Here is a 19,366-nt window from a genome sequence, read left to right as displayed (position 1 = left end):
CATTTTAGTACTGTTTCTGTGCAATACCTTTGGTTTCACTTTGGTTCCTCCATGTTTCCCTGAGGTTAAAGAGAGTATGATCTCCTCAGGATAGAGCTGAAAGGCTCAAAACTTGCTGCAGTGCACTTTCCCCAGCCAGGCTCTTGCCCAGTGCCTTGTCCTGGGTTGTGCCCTGTGCCAGGGCGGCTTTTGGGCTGTACCTTGGCCTCAACACCTTCTCTTGCCATTGAGTGGCTGCCCAGGGCTGGGGGCGAGGGCAGTGCCCACTCAGCAGCTCCTGGCCCTCCCTGGGGAAGTTCATCCTGTGGGTGAGGTACAGCTCTGGGCACCACGCACCTCCTGCACCAGGGAACCCCACACACCCACCCCCATGTACTGCACTCCACGGGCCAACAGCACTGAGGGTTTTGCAGAATAAGGAAGTAAGTTGAGTTTAAAGCCTGGTAGCCATTCCCTGAGCACCTCAGCTGTTCTGTGCGCTGCAGGTGATGGGAGAGAACTGAGCTTCAGACTGGGGGGTCTGGAAAACAGCCCTGGCAGCGGGTGGATCTTTCCCTCTCCTGCAAATGCAGACAGAACATCTAAAATATGATCAGTGCTCAGAGATTTTGGGGCCAGCTTCCCTTACCCAGGCACCCCTTGTTCCTCCAGCTGCCCTGTGGTCTGAAGCCCAAAGGATGGAAAGGTTCTGCCTGTAAGCACAGTGCCAGCTGGCCACCCACCATGGCTCCCGTGAGCCAGTGCACAGGAGGGGCATCTCCTCAGGATGGCCCTTCACCTCTGGGGAGGACAGACTGGTAATTCTCTTCCTGACTAGCCTATTTGTTACTTCTTTCTAATCTACTCCTGTGTTGTCCACATGGCTTGACTCGGTCAAGTATTGCCTCAGTGTTTAAACTTTTTACCGCGTTCTCTCTGTGCTCATCGATGAGCCTCAGATGTGACCCAAGTCTCACGGAAGCACTCGGGACAGGCAGTGCCGGGGCTGAGCAGTGCGGCTCCAGCGGCCCGCGGGGGGGCAGGGAGAGCCCCACAGTGCTTGGGACCACAGGGAAGCGTCCTCGATGCCAGGCCCCTGGGGGCAGCAGCGCTGGAGCCCAGGGAAGGAGGGAAGCACCATCACGGTGTGTCTGTGGTGAGGGGAGCCCTCCGTTCCCCCACTCTTTGTGCGACTGCGCAGGCCCTGCAGCGTGCTGACAACTGACACTGAAGCTGCCAAAACAAAGGAAGGAATCCACTGCAGTTTTATTTTTCCTTAGATAAATCTTTTATATAGAATATATTACAGTCAGAGTTCTCAGCTTTTAATCAAAAGATAACAAGTTATTGCAGTTTTTTACCCAGTGAAACTACCGGTGAAAGAACTTTCTAGAAAGCTGTCCTGTCTTTTTAAAAAAAAGAGGGAGAAAACCCCACCCAGACAGAAAACACACATGTAGGTTGCACTTCACACCCACGGGCACCCTGCCGGGCGTGTGGGCATCCGTGTGGAGAGAGGAGCATGAGGTGAGGCAGCGGCGATGGGCACAACACTATGGCGAGGGAGGCAGGCCTGGGCGCTAGCGAGGTCGGTTCCTAGGCACGGTGCTTTTGCTCGGCTGAATTGCTCTTAGATCGGGAAATGAACACGCGGTGGGAGGGAGGAGGGCGGCGCCGCTTTCGCCGGCGCAGGGAGCGCTGGCGCCCTCAGCCTCGCCTCAGCTCGTGCAGCTTGTGGGCGACGCGCTCCAGCTCAGCCTCGATGGCAGCCAGGCTCTCCAGCTCCTGGTCCTGCAGCAAAAACACAGGACGTGTCAGTGGCCACCGGTGGGCAGCCCTCGCCCCCCAGAGCTACAGAGAGCCTTGCCTGCGGCTGACGAGCACAGCCTTGTCCTGCCCCATCCCTTCAGCCTGCATTTGTCCCTCTGGACAGACGAGTGTGCACAAGACAGAATACTTCTGCCCTGATGTTTAACTACTCCTGCTAATGATGGGGACAAGACATGCAGCTGCCCTCCTTCCCCCGTCCCCCGCCAGACAGGGCGGCCCCCAACGGGGCTGTGCCTGCAGAGCACGGGGTTGGAGGGAGATGGCTGCTGGGGAGCCGGGGCAGACTGCCGAGCAGCTCTGGGTGCCAGCACTGAGTCAGCGGTGTCAGGATGGGCACTGCTGCCTGCCACCTGCGGGAAGTGCAGCATGTGCCCTGCCCGTGCAGTGGATGGCGGTGTTCCCTCTCCCCACCCTGCCCTGGGTCTTCGCTTGCACCTCCACTAGCAGAAGATACTTTTCCTCATAGTGGAAAATAGTGACTGAAGAAGCCATCAGTTCAAAGGCTCAAGCTGCCCATCACTTAGTGGTCTTTCTGTACCCGCTCTTGTGTGTATCTGTGCTGTCACCTGCAGCTGCTTTATTGAGGACAGGTACTCGGATACCTGACTGCATGGCTTTGCCTGAACTCAGGTCATATCCAGCTGGCCCTGCCTCACTGCCAGCCCCAGCCCTGCCTGTCCCTCACAGCTGTGGTCACCTGGGCTCTCTGCATTCAGTGCAGCAGCAGCACGCTCTGTGTGAGCAAACTTGATGCTGTACCCTTTCCCACTGGTAGGGCCAAGGTGACAGCCCCTCTCCTGTGTGGAGGGAGAAAAGCCCTGCTGCTGCCTTCAGCAACTGCCAACCACAGGCTGACACCGAGCCACTGAGCACGTGGCTGATGTGAGAAAAGGAAGTATGTTAAGATAAGGTGTTTTTTTTTTTCTTCCTGAGCTATTTTCCTGGTTAGGGAAAAAAGTCACCCTGCCCCTCTACTGGGACCTTGGATCAGCCCCTGGGAAAGCTCTGGCTACAGTAGGGTGCCTGCAAGTACCCAGGGTGCCCAAACAGCTGTTCCATTTAGTTTGAAGTGGGTTAGGGAGCAGCTGCCTGAGGCTCACCTTGCTGGAGGATGATGCATCTGACTGAAAAGTCCAGGGGAGAGCTTTCTCAGCCCTCATCTGTACCCAGTGGGCTAGTCTCACTGCCCAATCCACACAGCCCCGTGACCCAAAAATGAAAGGAGGGGGCAGGACAGCACCCAGAACCTGTGCCTTCCCACACTGCTGCATGCCTGGCCTTCTTCACTGACTCCCAGAGGCCTTGATTTGGTTTAAAAAGCCGACCAAACAAAAAAGTCTTGTTGCAGCTGTAAACACAACAGTTTTGCAGCATCAGCAACCTCTTTCCCAATCCCCATTTGGAAACTGAGTCTGCCACCATGCAGAAAAGGTGCAGCCCAAAGACACTTGCAGGGGCAGGTGGGGAGCAGCATCCCTGGGGGAGAGATGTGGGATGTGAGCAGACAGTGGTGGGAGGCAGATGGGACAGCCCACCCCACTGCATCCCTGTTTGGAACTGAGACATTGGCTTTGCTTTGAGCCAACACTACTGGAGATGCTCTCACGGGAGGAGATGCTGATGGGCAATTTTTGGCTGATGGTTTGGTGTATAACTGAGGCAGGAGGGGTGTTTTGGAGGCAAGAGAGCCAACTGGCTTCACTCACCTGCTGCCCCAGTGTATTCCCAGGCACACAATCATGGCCTGTCCCAGGCCCACAGAGCCCAAGCCCAGCCCCACTGCCCAGTCCCCTGCATTATCCCAAATCAACTCTGTCTGGAGCTGGGCCTCAGCACAAAGATGAACCCACCAGCAGTTCCTGGCTGCTGGGGACATGCTGAGCTATTACCTAGCATCACACAAGGTATCAGGGAAGGAGATCTCTCACTTTGGAAGCCTGACTCAGATGTACTTCTGTATCTGTCAACCATTTCCACTCCAATGCCTCAGGTCTCTCACCACAGCTATACTCCTGATTTACCTCTGTTGGAGGTCTGACGTTATTCACTCCATCCCTGAGACAACGAAAGCATTCCTTTTGGCTTGGAAGGGCTTTGGGACACAAGGATCCTAGGCTCCAATTATAGCTCTGGTCACTTTGTCCAGCACAGGCCAGTACAGAAGTCCTGTCACTGGAGACATGACTCTGGGGGGCAGGGTATGCTTTTGCACTAATTACTAGAACAAGGATAAAAACCAAAGGTGCAACCAAGTGCAAACTTCAATAATACCTGAGGCCGAATGACTAGAAGTTCACTCAGCATCAACCTAATGTCACAGAGGACCACTTCTGGCTGCATTAATGCCAGTATACCATCCACATATCCAAGCATAGTTTGGATAACTGGGTGGGATTTATTCTTAAGCCTATGTACACCAACCTCTGTTCTCCTATTAGCGCTGCCTTCCTCATCCTTCTTTTCTTCAGGCATAGGAGCGAGTGGAAAACCTTCACTGCTGTCCTCCTTCGAGTGACGCTTCCATGACCTTCTCACACCTTCCTCGGGACTACTGAAGGCATACTTGCGGGACCTAAATGTCTTTTTCATGGACCTGTCTGGGTCTTCCTCACTATCATTTTCCTCCATGCGCTTCCTTGATGTCAGCTGCTTGGCCAGCTCATCCATTTTGTTCCACCTCTTGGTGTCTTCCCATTCCCTGGAGGACTCCTCCTCCGTCTCATCACTTTTGGAATCCTTGTGCTGAAAGGTGTCCTCTTCTCTCTGCATCCCCTCATCCTCCAGGCGATGCCTTCCTCCTCTCAGTGCCCGGGGTTGCTCTTCCTCCTCCTCTTCTTCCTCCTCTTCAGAGCTCCGCACATCTTTTCCAAATCCCAGCTCATCGTCGTTATCTGAAAGAGCATTAAACAAAGCAGTGAACACAACTGTTAACCTGTTTAAGGTCCACCTTTGAACTGAGCCTTCAGTGGTGATGCCAAATGTATTTCTTCACTTAGGCTTGCTTTCCCAAGGTTCTGGAAATACCCACTCTCACATTGCCATGTCAGTAATGGGGCTTGAAGGCAGCAGTCAAAACCCCTGCAGGAAGCTCAGGGAAGATGAATTAGTTGTCCCCAGGAGCTATGAGCAGCGAGGCAGCTGCAGGGCCTGTGTTACCTGCTGTGCAAGGGCCCATGTCAGATGTTTGTGGTGGGTCTGGGTGGCTGCTGGCCGGTGTGTTTCTGTAAATCCAGTAAGCACCTGCCTCAACTTTTTGGCTTTGAAGCCTCTAACCCATCTGTCTCAGTGCTCTCAGCTCACCCCAGGAAGGTATCAGTGCAATCTGGGATACGTACTGTCACCTCCCTGCATCTCCTCAGCCTCCTCGTCCTCCTCAGCCAAATCAAGTGACCTCTCTGCTTCTGTAGGGTCCTCCTCTGCAGCTTCATCTCCATCATCCTCCCGCTCCACACGCTCCCCTGCTACCTCCTTGCTGTGCTCCTGGCCCTGCCTGGATGGCTCTTCTCCCTCATCCTCAAGCTCCAGGCTGTCCCTGGAGCCTCTGGGCTCCTCCTCTTCATCCCCTTGCTGCTGCTGCTCATCCTCACTAAAAGTTTTGCCAATGTGGTTGTCCAAAACTTTGTTTCGATGGTTATCCTCTGTATCCCTGATGTCATTGCTCTCAGCTTCCTCCCAATGCTCTTTCTCGACAAGGTCGGTATCCTGTGGCCTTGGTTCGCTCTCCTCTAGGCTGTTTTTGCCCTCCTCTCTTGAGTCTTCATCTTGCTGGGGCTTCTGTGCCGCCAGCTCAGCCAGGGACCCTGTGGGCTGCTCCTCTTCAAGGTGCTCCCCTGCTGCATCTACAGAGGGAGAAACAAAAAGAAACACCTCTGCTGAGAGCTCATTTCACAACCAGCAAAGGCCAAGCATTTCTTAGGGAGCTTCAGCCCCACTCAGCAATCTGCTTAACCAGCCCGTGGATCCTTTTGCAAGTCACTTCAGCATATGTTTGCATTCAAGCAAGGCAGTGTTCTCTCTGGTGCCTGTGCACCTGGAGAGACTTGCCAGGCTGAAGTTAAACATATGCTGAAGTGTTTTGCTGCAGCACAGTCCTCATCACCATCTCTTGAGATGCCAGCCACGAACTCACCCTGCATGAAAGCAGACTGCATGTAAAATGAAATTATTTAGGAGAGTAATATGGCACTTGCACAGCTCTCTCTGCTCTGAGTGCTGCACTCACATCACATCCTTATTTCTCCCACCAGGCTGAAGAGGCAGCCAGCCCTTTTCACAGGGTGCTGGAGGGAGGAGGGGTGTCTCTGTTTCTGCAAAGGAACTATTCAGCAGGAGCTTAATGTGGGCTGAGTATTTGCTCTTGCTCAAGGGAGACTGGCCTCTTTTAACACTATTAGCCAGAGAAAACACTTTGCAAAAGAAAATATGGGAGTTTAAAAGCCAGACAGATATGGAAAACTAAGCGCAGCCCCAAGGAGGGATGATGAGTGTGCCAGGATGAGGGGATGCAGAGAGCTGGTCACACAAGGCTGGTGGCCACCAGTGACACTGTACTGGTGTCACCAGACTGTCAGTGGGTCTGGATGGCCCATGTGCCACATTTCATGTTCACTTCATCTTCCTCCATCTCCATGCTGCCAGAGCAAGAGTTTCAGGTGTGTCTTGGCAGTAGGGAGATGCAGTGCCACCATCCTACCTGTTGGATTTTGGTGGTGCTGGCTGCAGCAGCAGCAGCCCCTAGGGGTGTCACTCCTCATTGCTCTGAGCAGTTTTGGACTGGTGGCACAGAAGTACTGCGCTGCTGTGGGTCAGCCATGTGCCCCAGAGCTGCTTGAGACCCTCTGTTGGCGCCCAGCTGCTGCCGGACCAGGAGTCACATCACCCCACACTGTCACTGTGTCTTCCTGACCAGGAAAAGGGAAGGTGCCAGCCCCTCCTTTCTGCTAAACTGCCTGTCTTTAGTTAGGTCAGAGAAATGCTGACAAGGGGAAATCCCAGCTGAAGGTGATCTTTCCAAGATATGGGTGTTTTGTGTGGGTATGTGTACTGTGTGTATTTCAATTTTCCCTTCAGAGACTCATTACTTAGTATCTTAGATACCTGGAAACAAGAGTGACAGGCGAAAACCCAGATCATCCTTGCCTGTATCACTGACTCCTTCAGTGCAGGTTTCCCTGGCTGCGACTCATTTGAAGTGTTATAAGTCAGTGAAAGTGTCAGCAGTGGGGTGGAAAAGTCAGTATCACTTTGGTAACTTGACCATCACCAGTTACTATAGCTCAGAAACTATGTGTTGTTTGAGCTGGTAATAAAAAAGCAAACACCAGGTTGCTTGTGTGTGTCAGCAGCAGCATCAAAGAAGATGCCTAAAAGAGAAGCAGATGGACATATCAAGGCTGTTTGAAAGAAGATCCTTGTTTACAGCCTGACCTGGATTTCCCGGGGGTGGAGGCTGACACTGACCTCTCTGCTTGTTCTTGTCATTCTGACTTTCAAGGACTTCAGAAAGTTCATCTTCAAAGCCGCTATTTTTCTTCTGCTGCTGAGTTCTCTCATTGGCACCTGTGTCAAGTAACAAAAAGTAGGGAAAGGCCACAGTCCTTTCTGTATTTCAGAAAGTAGTGGTAGGAAAATAGTTCTGTGCCCTTTATATTTGCTACAGTGGAAAAATCTACCTGGGAGCTGAGAGGAGTGAGACTGGAGGGAATGTCCGCAGTAACAAAACCACAATCAAAAACATCATCTGCAGGATAGAAAATGGTCTCTAAATAGAGAAGCAGGGTTGCCAGGAAAACTAATATTGATGGAGTTCTAGGGAATAAGAGGTGCTGAACTGCAGCACACTGAGGGCAACAAAAGACTTCATCACTAGACTATTGAAGGATAAAAATTGCCTCCTGCCAGATTCTGCCTACGCACCTCTGTTGAGGTGAGCACTGAGAGCTCCTGCATCCACTAGCCTGGTTGTGGGAGGCCCCTCTCCCCTGGGTGCTGGGAGGAAGAAGCAGAATTCATTCCTACTGCAAGGGTAGTCTGGGGCTCCAACACCTGAGGTCTGGGATTATTGAGCCTGCTGGAAAAATACAACACCCTGGAGAGAGGTGCCTGAAGGCAGCATGAACTGGAGGTCAGGCTGCAGCTGTCCTGACAACCAGCAGTGGGATCTGCAAGCCAAACAAGTCCTGTCTAACCCAGCTCATGCCCTGCTTCTATGCCTTAATGCAAGGGCAAGAGCCAGTGCTGCCAGCCCAGTCCTTTCTAGCCCAGAACTGAATGGTATGGGCTCTCCAGCCTGGGCAGAACCAGCTGCACCAGCACAGAGGACACCAAGATTAACACCCTTGCTTTTGCCTCGGTCTACAAGACAGTTCCACCCCCAGTCTCTGTGATCTGTAGATTGGATCTCATGTTACCCTGGGACAAAGTGATGTGATGGGCTCAGGCTGAGGAAAGAGTGGAGCAAGGTGCACCTCCATGAAACGAGTTCCTTCTCATGGACTTCATGCTAAGTGGCATAGCCTGCCTGAGTGCTCCTCCTCAAATTCCTGGTGTGTCTGGGCAGCCACATCCCAGCATACTGAAGAGACCATGTCTTCTTTCTTCTGGATCACCAGAGCATCCATGGAGCCCAGCTGAGATCACTGAGCATCTGGCCCCTCCACCATTTGGGCAGTCACTAACATATGGTTTTGGGAGTTGCATGAGACTCTTTCCCAACTCTGACTTCCTGAATTTTTCCTCTCCCTTCTCCCTGTTGTCTCTGTGGCTTCCTTGCTCTGAAAGCATTCTGGTGGCACTGCCTTCCAGCCATCTCTGGCAGACTTGTCACACAGGGCACAGGGATGCCCTAGTCATTGTCTCTGTGGTGATGCCCAGTTGCCCCCTGGTTACCCCAGGGAGAAGGAGTAGGGAAGGCCAGGAGGTACTCTCCCTGCAGCCTGGGGAGAGCCCTGTTGCAGCCTCACCCAGACAGAGGGATCTGGACTAGCTCTGAAGTAGCCTTGGCTGGGATCTGCACATCAGCTCTACACAACTGGACATTTGAGAATGTCCCTTTTTTCCCTCAACACCCCTTGGCACAGCTCCATGGTGCTGCTGCTGCTCCCACATTGACCAGTGGTGAGTGGCCTGCACCTCTCCAAACCAAAGAAACTTGCATTTGAGTTAAGGAAGCCACCAAAAAATACCCACTAGCTCAAGAATATTTTTACTGGGGTCTTTTAGGTGCAAGTCTTGCTCACTGTTCAGTGGGGCTTCCCTGCTGCCACACCTGGGTTTAGCGCTAGACTCCAGCAGCATAGACAGCGGAGGTTTTCTTGCCTTTCATTCTAGTTTGGGAGGAGGTGATTATTTGTTGAATTAAATTACAGTGTTTCCTTTTCGAGTTCTCCCACCTCAATGTAACCACCAAGTTACATTGATAGCTATTGAAATTATCAGATGCATGTTGGAGTTATCACAAACAAAATTCCTGTCCCCACTCACACAGTCTTTGCTGAAAATCTTGGAACTACATTTCCTAGGGCATATTTATATGATCTCAAATTAATATTAAAAAAAAACCCCAAAAAAACAAAAAGCAAAAACAACCAAACAAGCAATAAAACTCTGTAAGGGACTATGACAGAAGAAAGCAATCTTCCCCATAGTTACATTCCCCAAAAAATATAGTAGCACTGTACCTTGAGCAGCAATTTCCTGAAGTTCCTTCAATAAGTTTTGGTGGCGAAGGATAGAAATAATTCGTTCATCTGCAACAGGGGAGACTTAGTACAGCAAGTAATCAAAACAAACCTTCCCCCAACCCTGGGAAATGAAATAGAACCCCAAATGCCTTTCCTTCTTCATTTGGTCTTTTCTTTCCCTCGGCCTGATTTGCTCTCCCATCTCAACCATGTGATTAAGACGGACAGGAAGATCCCATGAAAACCAGGCAGTTTGATGTCACCCAGCACTCCCGTGGCCACCGTGCTAGCACAAGGCATGGCGTGGGACAAGCAGTGGCTCCATCCCTTCTCCTGGGGCCCAGTACAGCCCAGAGGACGAGGAAGGTGAATGTGTCAGGGACCCCTTGACATGGGTCCAGAGGCCAGAGCTCAGTTGGTCAGGGCAGGACCAGCCCCTACTTGCCAGATTTGCTTTTGCTGATACCCAGCCTTAAGTCTGAGGCAGTACCTCCTCGAAGAGTTTCTAGGCATTCCTCACTGATCGGCAGGGGGTTTGGCTTAGACAAAGTATCAGAGATGACCTCTACAATGCACTTCATCACCTAGAAAGAGACAAAAATACATATTTAAGAACTGGGTTTTGTCTTTTGTTCCTACTTGTTACCAAGGCTAAAGTACAGCAGATGATGGCACAGATCTTCTTGCTTTTCTGGTCAAGTCAGAACTGAATGTTCAGTTCTTGTTTTCCCTAACGCAGGAACAGAAGGTACCTCCTGCAACTGAGAGGTGAGCAAATTACATGTGATGATGGAAAGAGCTTCTTCCACATGAGACACAATTCAGCTGAGGATTGCACAGCTTCAGACCATCCCAGAGCCTCAGCACATCTGGAGACTAAAGGGTATCTGAATATATACGCAGAAAATCCAAAATCATCCTCTTTAAAGTCAATATATCTCAATCTGCATCTCATAAAAGGACTCAGTGAGAGGTTGTAGAGAGCAAAATACGGCCATAGCTGTTCAATAAATGACCCTGAAAGCTTGAAAGCTCTTCAAACCCTGGGAAAGACATCATACTTAGATTGAAGCCAGGCATAGAAGGTGAGGTGAGGCAAACTAGTTTCAAACACAGATGAGAAATATTGCTTTCAACCCTAGAAAGGACAAGACACTCTGGAGAAGTGTTTGACCATGTGCTTTGAGTGTTCAAGCCATCTATTATAGACTGGAAGAGCTCTACATGATGGCAGGTCATCTGAAAGCCAAGAAGTTCTGACACAGCTTCTCAGACAGGATGAACTCTGGGCCCACCCTTTCCAGCAGCCCTTTTTGTTGGTGTAAAACCAGGAGCGCTATTTATCTAATTTGGCACCTGCACTGAGATTGCAGGCATCTTTACCATGCCAAGACACACTGCTGGAAACCCTAGTGTGTGGCCATGTAGACCCAAATGATCACACAGGACAGAAGCATTCACTACAGTCTGGTGCTGATTAGTAGCATAGGAATCAGCTGCTTAGTTCAAAAGAAGGATTATTTATAAACCAATCTAGGAAGAATGCAGGGCTCACAATTGCCTGGGGGAAAAAAAGAGAGGCTAAATTGAAAAAAAAATAATACAATTTAGGCCTTGGAGGCAAAAAAAATCACTCACTGAACCTCTTTCTCCTGATGATTTCAGCAGGCAGCCCTGAGAGCCCTGACCTCCCTCACAATGTACCATTCTCAGGGGAGCAGAGCACTGTGGCTGCAGTAGAAATTAAACACAAGTCAGCAGTCCCCAGTCATCCACAATGCTGTTCATTCAAGCAGTTGGATATATTCAGTGGACAGTTGGAATGGGCAAATTTGCACCCTGTGTAAGCAGAGAATTCTGCTTTTGCATATCACAGCCATAAAATGCTGAACTCTACACCTTACACAGTCTGAGGGAATTGCCTAATGGATTAGAAATGCTACAGGAAAAATTAAAAAAAAAAAAGGGGGGGGGGGAATTTCCCAGGTATCATTCTCCTGTATCACAGGTGATCCATTAATAGTGATTTTAGATGACTTTGAGTCACTCTATCTTTAAATGGAAAAAAAATCCTGATTCTGATATTACCCTCTCATGTTTTCTAACCTCTGAACCCACTTATTGTAGCAGTATTTGATGCAGCTTCAGAAGTGAAGACTTTCTCAGCATGAGAAGTAAGACTCCAATTCAATGAAATATTCTATTCAAGTTTTTCAAGACTTCTAAGCTGATGTAAGGTCTTTGTCTGAGCACAAAGAGATACATCACTCACCACAGAAACACATTCTATTCTGTGGAGGAGCTTTGTAAGGTAATGAAATGGAGAGTGCAGTCATCCCACAACACTCTCTTTTTGTTAGAGGAGGTCTTGCAGCGGGAGACTTCACAAGGTCATGAAACAACAGCCTGCATCAGGAAATGGAGGAGATCCTTTCCAAATGAATGTAATTAATCCAGTGCAGAAACTCAGACTGGAATTTTGCCATAGCTATCATCTAACCATGAGCATGTAACTATATCCTTTAGAGCAGCTCACAATGTCCCTACACAGAAATCTCCAAAGGGTTTTGCCCTTACAAGGACAGACTTCTCCATATTTGAGCTCGGCTATGCCCTCCTAAAATGTATGGTTGTAAGTGAGAAATAGTGACCTTCAAGCACAAAAGTGGGCAAACACCAGAGACACTGTAAATGCTTTGGTCTTGTTCAGCTCCCTATGGAAAGCCTTTGGCGTAAGGAAGGTCTGATGAGCTGTCCAGGAAAGGCCTGCAGGTGCTGACTACCCATTGCACAGCCCTGAGCCACCCACAAATGCTGGTGGCACAGAGCATGGTGTGTAGGAAGAGCTGCAGTGCTTGTTGTATTCATGTGATGATATCCCTGCCCTAATCTGTTCCATAAGACCAGGAATTCCTTCCCTGAAATGCTGTGTCCCAGAGGATGGTGAAGGTAGGAAAGCCTTAATGGCTTCTTTGGATTGCAGCAAATTCAGAGGGAAGTTGATTTTGCTCTCAGCTAGAGCCTGTGTCAGTGTAATAGCCAAGGAAGGGGGACAGTCTTGAGAAAGTCCTTCCTCAGTGGAAACATTTCCACAGAGTTGCACCGTCTGCCACAGAAGTGCCATTTTGTACACATAGAAGATACTGTGGAATAGACCTCACAAGGAAAATCATATGGTTAATGGCTTGTCCCATAGGATGCCCACACTGGTATGGAAAGTTGAAGGGGTCATTGCCTGTCCTGAGTCCCCTTCCTCAGCAGCACACAGCCTGAGGAAGGCACCCAGTGTCTCACAGCTCATGGCTCAGTCCCAGCAAGGGCTGAGCAGGCTAAAAGCCTTAACAAAGCAACTGCTCTCCAGGCCCAGGCACATCTCACAGGACACAGCGAGGTGTTGCTCATGGCACACATCCTGCAGGTAACCTGCAATGGAGACTTGTGGCTGACACTGGCGTCAGTGTGCCCTCCCCTGCTGCTGCCTGCGGAAAAATATTATGTGGCTAGAAGATTTCATAACATGAAACCGTTCAAGATGTAAAAAAGGAAAAAGGCTGGACTTTCCTGTATGAATATGAATTTTCAAAGAAATTTTAATTTAGGAAGCCAAGAGATCAGCTCATATGAAAGATGGGAAAGAGGGGGGAGGTCAGGGAGTTGTGTCTGACAGATAAACACATAGGGCAACTCCCCTATCCAAGCATTTAGGTGCCAAAAGGCTGTTGGGAGTGCACGTTTGTGAAGTGCAGCTATAAATGTTGCAGGGTGTGACACAGATATGTGCACAGAAGCCTGTAAAGGAGGGCTGGAGAGGTCAGCCAAGTCCGGCACTGCTCGTAGCCATCCAGACAGGCTGAGCAGGAGCTGAGGATGGATTAGCAAGCTGAGAGTACCAGTTGCCTATTTTTCCAGAGCACGCATGTTTAAGTAGCACACATACAAACTCAGATGTATACACCCCCAAATACACACAGTTCCTGAATCACATCTCCCCCCACTCTCCCTTGAGTCACCTCCTGTTGGGAGCTTTGAAAAGCTGAAAGTAGGAGGACTAAGGAGAGTTATACCCAGCCTCCATCTCTTCTCTAAACAAGCTTGCCTGATCCCTCTGTCACATCCTGAGGGACTTCCTGGGCTGGCCAAAAGTGGATGCACAAAGGGCAACTTCTGTTAGGAAGGGAGCAGAGATGGGTCCTGCTTGAGGGATCTCATGCAAATTCCTGGCACTTTCTACTGGGTGTTTCAGTGGGAGCAGCCCAAAACCAACCACCTAGGTGGAGGTGAAAAATCACATCCTTTCTCTTCATTTGACCCTTCCACTACAGGCTCGTCCTTACCTTAGTGTCGCCTTTATTCATGTCATTTGTCACAGGAAGGGAGACGGCTGTAAGGTAAGGGGAGGAAAAAAAGAGAACTTGTTATTCATCTCATCTGGAAGACAAGCAGAGAAACATTATTGTGCAAAAACGGGAGTGGAGAAGAGGGGCATCTCCCTCTGATGGAAGTGGTCCCTGGATGCAGCAGATGGAGGTGTGCACTCTGCCCGTCGGGAAGGGAAGGGAAGGGAAGGGAAGGGAAGGGAAGGGAAGGGAAGGGAAGGGAAGGGAAGGGAAGGGAAGGGAAGGGAAGGGAAGGGAAGGGGCCCAGGCTGGCAGGGGCCCTGCGGCGCTCGGCAGTGACCTTGCGGCGGCCGCTGTCCGCGGTGCTGGAGCGTTCGGGCCGTCCCTGTCCACGGTGCTGGAGGCGCGGGCGGAGCGGGGCCGGCGGGGGCAGCGCTGCCGCGGGGCCGGGGACCCGGGGGCACACGGACCCATCCCAGCCCCACTTACCCGGCACGGCCAGGAGCAGGACGGCGAGCAGTTCTGGCCGGCTCATGGTGCTGGCGAGATGGAGGCAGGGAGAAAAGAGCAGAGGGCGAGACTGCCGTGGAGTGAGGGCTCCAGGCGAGGTGCCGGGAGGAGACCAGCACGGAGCGTGTGTATCTACGCCAGTGCCCTGGCTGAGGATCCGAGATGGGGCACTGCAGCAACCGGCTCATTTATATATCTCAGCCCTCGGAAATGGCGTCAGGAGGAAGCCACCTCCTCCTCTGCCCCCTCCCCTCGCACACAGGCTTCCCATCAGCCTCCATCACTCGCCGGGTGTCGGAGGAGCCCCGACCTCCCCGGCTGCCTGTGCAAAGGTGTCGGGCTCTGCTTGCTCCATCTTCTCACTCTCTGCAGGCACCGGAAGGCTCTGAGGTGTGTTTCCAGGATACCGCTTTTCCAGCACTTCACCTGACACTGGCAACCTGCAGCACCTCTGCACATGTGCCTTCTCTATACATACCTCTAGCCAAACGTGAAGCACCTCCTGTGTCCCGGCCAGCACTGCCATCTGTAGACGGTTTTGCCCTCTCAGGACCCCCTTGTCTTTCACTGAGTGTGGAAGTTTAGAACAGGTGCTGAAATTTTTAGATGTCTTTTAAAAACCTCCACTCCAGGGAACTGGTCACCATGAAAATGGCTTGCCAATGGACATGGTAAGTCCCAGCAGTTCGATGAAAGGTTTGTTAGTAGGATATTATTTGGGGTAAAGATCAAAGGCTGGTGCATCTGTTGTCCTCTATGACTCTGCAAGCAAAATTTTAATAGGTTGCTACCCTTTGTTCAATGTTTTATAACACTCTTTAGCAATACCCTCCAAATATTACAAATACACTCCAAAGTTGAAGTAACCAAGATTGCCTGACTGCCAGTTTGCATTGACAAGGGAGAGAGAGGAAACAACGAATTGTATAGTTCTCTTAGTCACAAGCATTTCCATCCTTTTGAAAAAATGGCTGTTTATTGTTTGGATGGAGCATCTGTCAGGTCAGCCAGCTGGATTTTGTTTGAATTGACTCCAATGATTCTTTAGGACAATGTTTCTTTAGGAATAGCAGCTTTACTACTCCATTCTATTCCTCAAGCAATTTCAGAGGTCACAAAATGCAGGGACTTAGACTAGAAAACAAAATTCAGGAAAGTGCACCATCTTTCTTCCCCACCCTGCCTCACTCTGCTCACTGGGAGTCCTGCACTCAAGGAATTAAGGAGAATCTATGAGGTCATCACTTGTCATCTTGTCTAAGATGACAAGAACTTTTCTGTGAGATTAGGCAGTACAGACTGCATCATCATTTTCCCTTTCTCTTTCCAGGTGCACATGGAAATGTGTTCCAAAATGTCCTCTAATATCTATTTGATTTAAATGCATGCTTCAAAAGGCACATTTAGATTGTAAAAGACCATTCATACAAAATCAAAGGTCGTCTTTGTCAGTTGCATTTTCTAGTTAAATATAGAGAAAAGATAGAAATAAATTGATCTTCTCAACAGTGCTTTGTGGATGGCAGTGATGGATGGCTAAATGTTCATAAGTCTATGAAATGAACACCCATGACAGTTCTTTTTTCATGGGGAACCTCCAGGAATAAGAGGTATCCTTTCTTTTTGGTTGTTGTGTGTTGTTTCATTTTGGGGTTTACTTTTCTTTTTTTTTCTCTTTTTTTTTTTTTTTTTTTTTTTTTTTTAGGGTCTGTTGTTGAATTATTTACTGGGGAGGAGGGATGGGGACCATTTACAATGGCCTTTCCCTCATGCAGGATACACCAGAGCATTTAAGTTGCTGAGCATTATTAAGCTTATAAATTCCTATGTATTCCTAAGTGAGAAACATATTGATCTTCTTATCAGGCTATGTTTTCCTAGTTAATATTTACTTGTGCTTACGTATAAATGCTGATCTTAGGGCAATAAATTATCTCAGTTCTAATCCAGTTTCTTACATGAAGTCCTTTTCTTCTCTGAGGCCTCTTTTTGAGAAATTTAACAGGATATGTAGTGCCCAAAACTACTGTCTTTTCTTCTGTTTCTCAAGGTGTGGTCTTGCATCCATTAAGTTCATTGCAAAGGAAAAACTAAATGCTTTCCAGGTATGGCATGCATACTCCCACTGTAGTAGCATGTAGTGGATGATGAATTTTTGTATTTCTTGCTCTAGAAAAGTGGATATGAAACTGTTAATCCAGCAATCAGTACCTCTGCTCTTGGAATTTGTCTCATTAGGCATAGCTATATTAGGAACTGTCACAGTAAAGCATGCCAGGGAAAGATTCATGTCAAAAGAGCAAACGTGATCAAATAAAAAAGTGAAAGGTATTCTGCCACTCAGAGAAAGGCAATGTCTGAAGCAGACTCCAAGGGAAGAGCACGTTTGTGAGCTTCTAAAGTAATTTGTGTTGTAGTATATGGAAAACAGGAGTAGATCTTCAGTGGGTGGCAAGGTAGTGAAAATGGACATTTCTGACCACTTCCACCCTTATTAAACTTGATGTTGATGTCTACAGAGAACAATTCTACTTTTCCTTATAGCTGCACAGTTTCTTGTGCATGAAGTGTGGTGGGACTGTGGAGAGCCATATACCATGACCTGCCTGCAGTCACCAACATAACTTGTGCAGCTGGACAAAGAGATACTTGCCTTCCCAGCCCAAAAGTGGTTTGAGAAGATGGCAATGTCTGGGTGGATGGAAGCAGCCACCCAGCACTGTTGCATTATCCATACTCTGAGCTGAGGGAACAAGTGTCAGCCTAAAAGCCATATTGATATTTGATCTTTCTATGCATAAGGTCATTTGATTGAGAGATTATGTGGCTTAAGTGCTCTTCTCAAGAGTAAAATATTTTTTTACTTTATTTCAGAATTCAGGAAAGAAAACCAAAGGATCTTGTGTTTGTCTGTGAGTTACTCTGAGTGCTTTGTTGTCTAATTTCTTGGCTGAAACTGGGTTAAGAATTCACTCGTCTTCTGTGCTTGGAAACACTGACACTGCATTTCAAACATTTCAAACAGATCCAGGTACTGAGGCACTTAAAGAGGGGAAGTGTCATTTTCACGAAGATATCAAAAAGGTTTGAAGCCAAGGCACAGCTAATACCACACCCTAACCAAGAAGACACTAATCAAAAAATAGGCCACAATTACCTTCTTATGTGTGAAATCAATTGATAACTGTTTGACTGAAAAACCTGAATGTAAACTCATTGGCAAATCACTAGCAAAGTCTATTAAAACCTCCACATCACACCTCATCTTCTTTCCCACCTTAGTCAGTCACACTCGCCTCTCAGTTCCCTCATACAAGCCTTGCTTGTCAGCCTGTAAATAGAAATAAGCTTCAAATTTCAGATTGCTGCTGTGAATACTCATCTGTGCTGCTCAAAGGCAGTCCGCTCTTCTTTTTCAGGTCAGAGTCAAAATGATGTTGACTTGCTTTGATTTTTTTAGTCTAGACTGTCCTTGCACCAACCTGAAATTAATTTATTTTCCTGTTGAAAGGTTTACTTATACCCCAGAAAAAAGCCCATCATTTTGCCAAACCTGATGGTAGCTAGCCCTGCCTATCCATTTTCTTCATTGCCTGGCATGCACAGCTCTCACTGGGGCAGATGGAGAATGTTCCGTGCTGGAAGAAGAGAATTCTCTGTAGTGATCACAGGATACCATCTGGACACCCTTACAAAGAGCTTGGATCTCAACATAATTGTTCTAAATGTTACTCAAACACCAATCTGGAAAATGTCATACCCCTCCAGTGCCATGGTCAGTTTACCTGGCAGTTACAGAAAACCTTCATTGATTCCTGTGAGCCCCACTGAATCTGCAAAAAGTTGTAGAGACAGAGATTCTTCCTGAACAGTGATCTCAAACAGCCTCCTCTGGAAATTATTGATTGTTCCTATGGCTATGGTTTTATTTGATTTGTGACAGCAAAGTTTATATGATGCTGATGTACATATTCAGTAAGGTAAAACAATTCCATAAGTTCTAGTCTGGTCTGAAGTTCATGAGAACATAATTGATATTGTTTACTTAGCTCTGAAGCTAGAGGCAGGCAGTCCTGTTTACTGACCTGCAGGCACTAACAGGGTTCATGAGGGTTGAGGGAAGAAAATAATTACAAGAATGACTGAGGTCTATGGAGCAGCACTCCTGTTCTGGAGGGTCCATAAGCCCATCAGACAGCCTCTACTCTGCCAGCAGCTCACAACCAACACATGGATCCTCAGCCAGCATCAGCACCAGCCCAGGTACTGAACATTAAGTGACTGCCTGGCGTATTTTGTAGAGATCGTTTTTTATTCCTCTTCCTTTATATACCAAATCAGTCTGTCCATTCCAGGCCAGTTGCTCAGTGAAAACCAAGTGAGCCACAGGGTTATGTGGGTCTCCTGGGCTGCCCACAAGGCCAGAGTTCAAATGTTGTGAGCATGGTAAGGGGCTTTTTTGAGATGTAAGTTAGATTCACTTGTGCTAACTTTTCCAATTAAAAGGGATGAAATGGCAAAATTCCTAATTAAAAAGCAATTGTAATTAGAACCTTTCCTTTCCCCCCTGACGGCAAGGTTTAGAATCATGAAACACATAAACAATTTCCATTCTGGATGCTTTCTTTGATCTCCCTTTGCTCAGATCAGAAACAATGCACTTAAAGAGATGAAAAGATGATTGAACACAGAGCCTGCTTCCCTGCCACTCTTGCAGAAGGATGAGGGAGAGGCGTGAGGAATTATACATGTACTGCCAACATATCTCTGTCCCAAAAGCTAGACTTAAGGACTTTCAGGGCACTGCTGTCCCCACAAGATTATTATTCTTCAAACAGTGGCAATAGCACGTTCCTGGAGCCACCTACCTGGAGATACAGTGCACAGGGACACAACAGTTGCTATTTTGGCTTGGAGTAGGGAGCTGGAGACCCTGGTCCCACCCCCAGAGGCAGGGACAAGGGCTGGGGTGGGATAGGGCCTCTTGCTGTCTGTGTGTCAGGCTGAATCCCAGCTTTCAAGCCTCCC

The 19,366-nt window shown here is 48.6% G+C and overlaps 1 protein-coding gene across 1 annotated transcript; it reads right to left on the bottom strand.

The window, feature by feature from the left end:
- Positions 1–1,213: 1,213 nt before the first annotated feature.
- CHGA (chromogranin A) lies at positions 1,214–14,503 on the bottom strand. Its single transcript, XM_066188699.1, has 8 exons — positions 14,318–14,503; positions 13,826–13,872; positions 9,982–10,075; positions 9,489–9,557; positions 7,270–7,368; positions 5,145–5,648; positions 4,231–4,700; positions 1,214–1,770 (listed from the first exon to the last, which is right to left on the bottom strand). Exons 1-8 carry the CDS (start codon positions 14,361–14,363, stop codon positions 1,687–1,689), a joined length of 1,413 nt encoding a protein of 470 aa, XP_066044796.1. The 5' UTR covers positions 14,364–14,503; the 3' UTR covers positions 1,214–1,686.
- Between the last annotated feature and the right edge of the window lie 4,863 nt (positions 14,504–19,366).

Source organism: Chamaea fasciata, unplaced genomic scaffold (assembly GCF_029207755.1).
Source record: "Chamaea fasciata isolate MVZ Bird 193981 ecotype frontalis unplaced genomic scaffold, bChaFas1.0.hap1 SCAF_7, whole genome shotgun sequence".
NCBI lineage: Eukaryota > Metazoa > Chordata > Aves > Passeriformes > Sylviidae > Chamaea > Chamaea fasciata.
Note: the sequence above shows the minus strand (reverse complement) of the source record. Positions and strands in the feature narration are given on the sequence as shown.

Excerpts from the sequence above, each read along its gene's own strand:
- CHGA (XM_066188699.1), bottom strand. The coding sequence starts at position 14,363 with ATGAGCCGGCCAGAACTGCTCGCCGTCCTGCTCCTGGCCGTGCCGG. Across the intron at positions 13,873-14,317 it reads CCTGCTCCTGGCCGTGCCGG|CCGTCTCCCTTCCTGTGACA; the intron begins GTAAGTGGGGCT and ends CTTACCTTACAG. Across the intron at positions 9,558-9,981 it reads CCTAGAAACTCTTCGAGGAG|ATGAACGAATTATTTCTATC; the intron begins GTACTGCCTCAG and ends CCCCTGTTGCAG.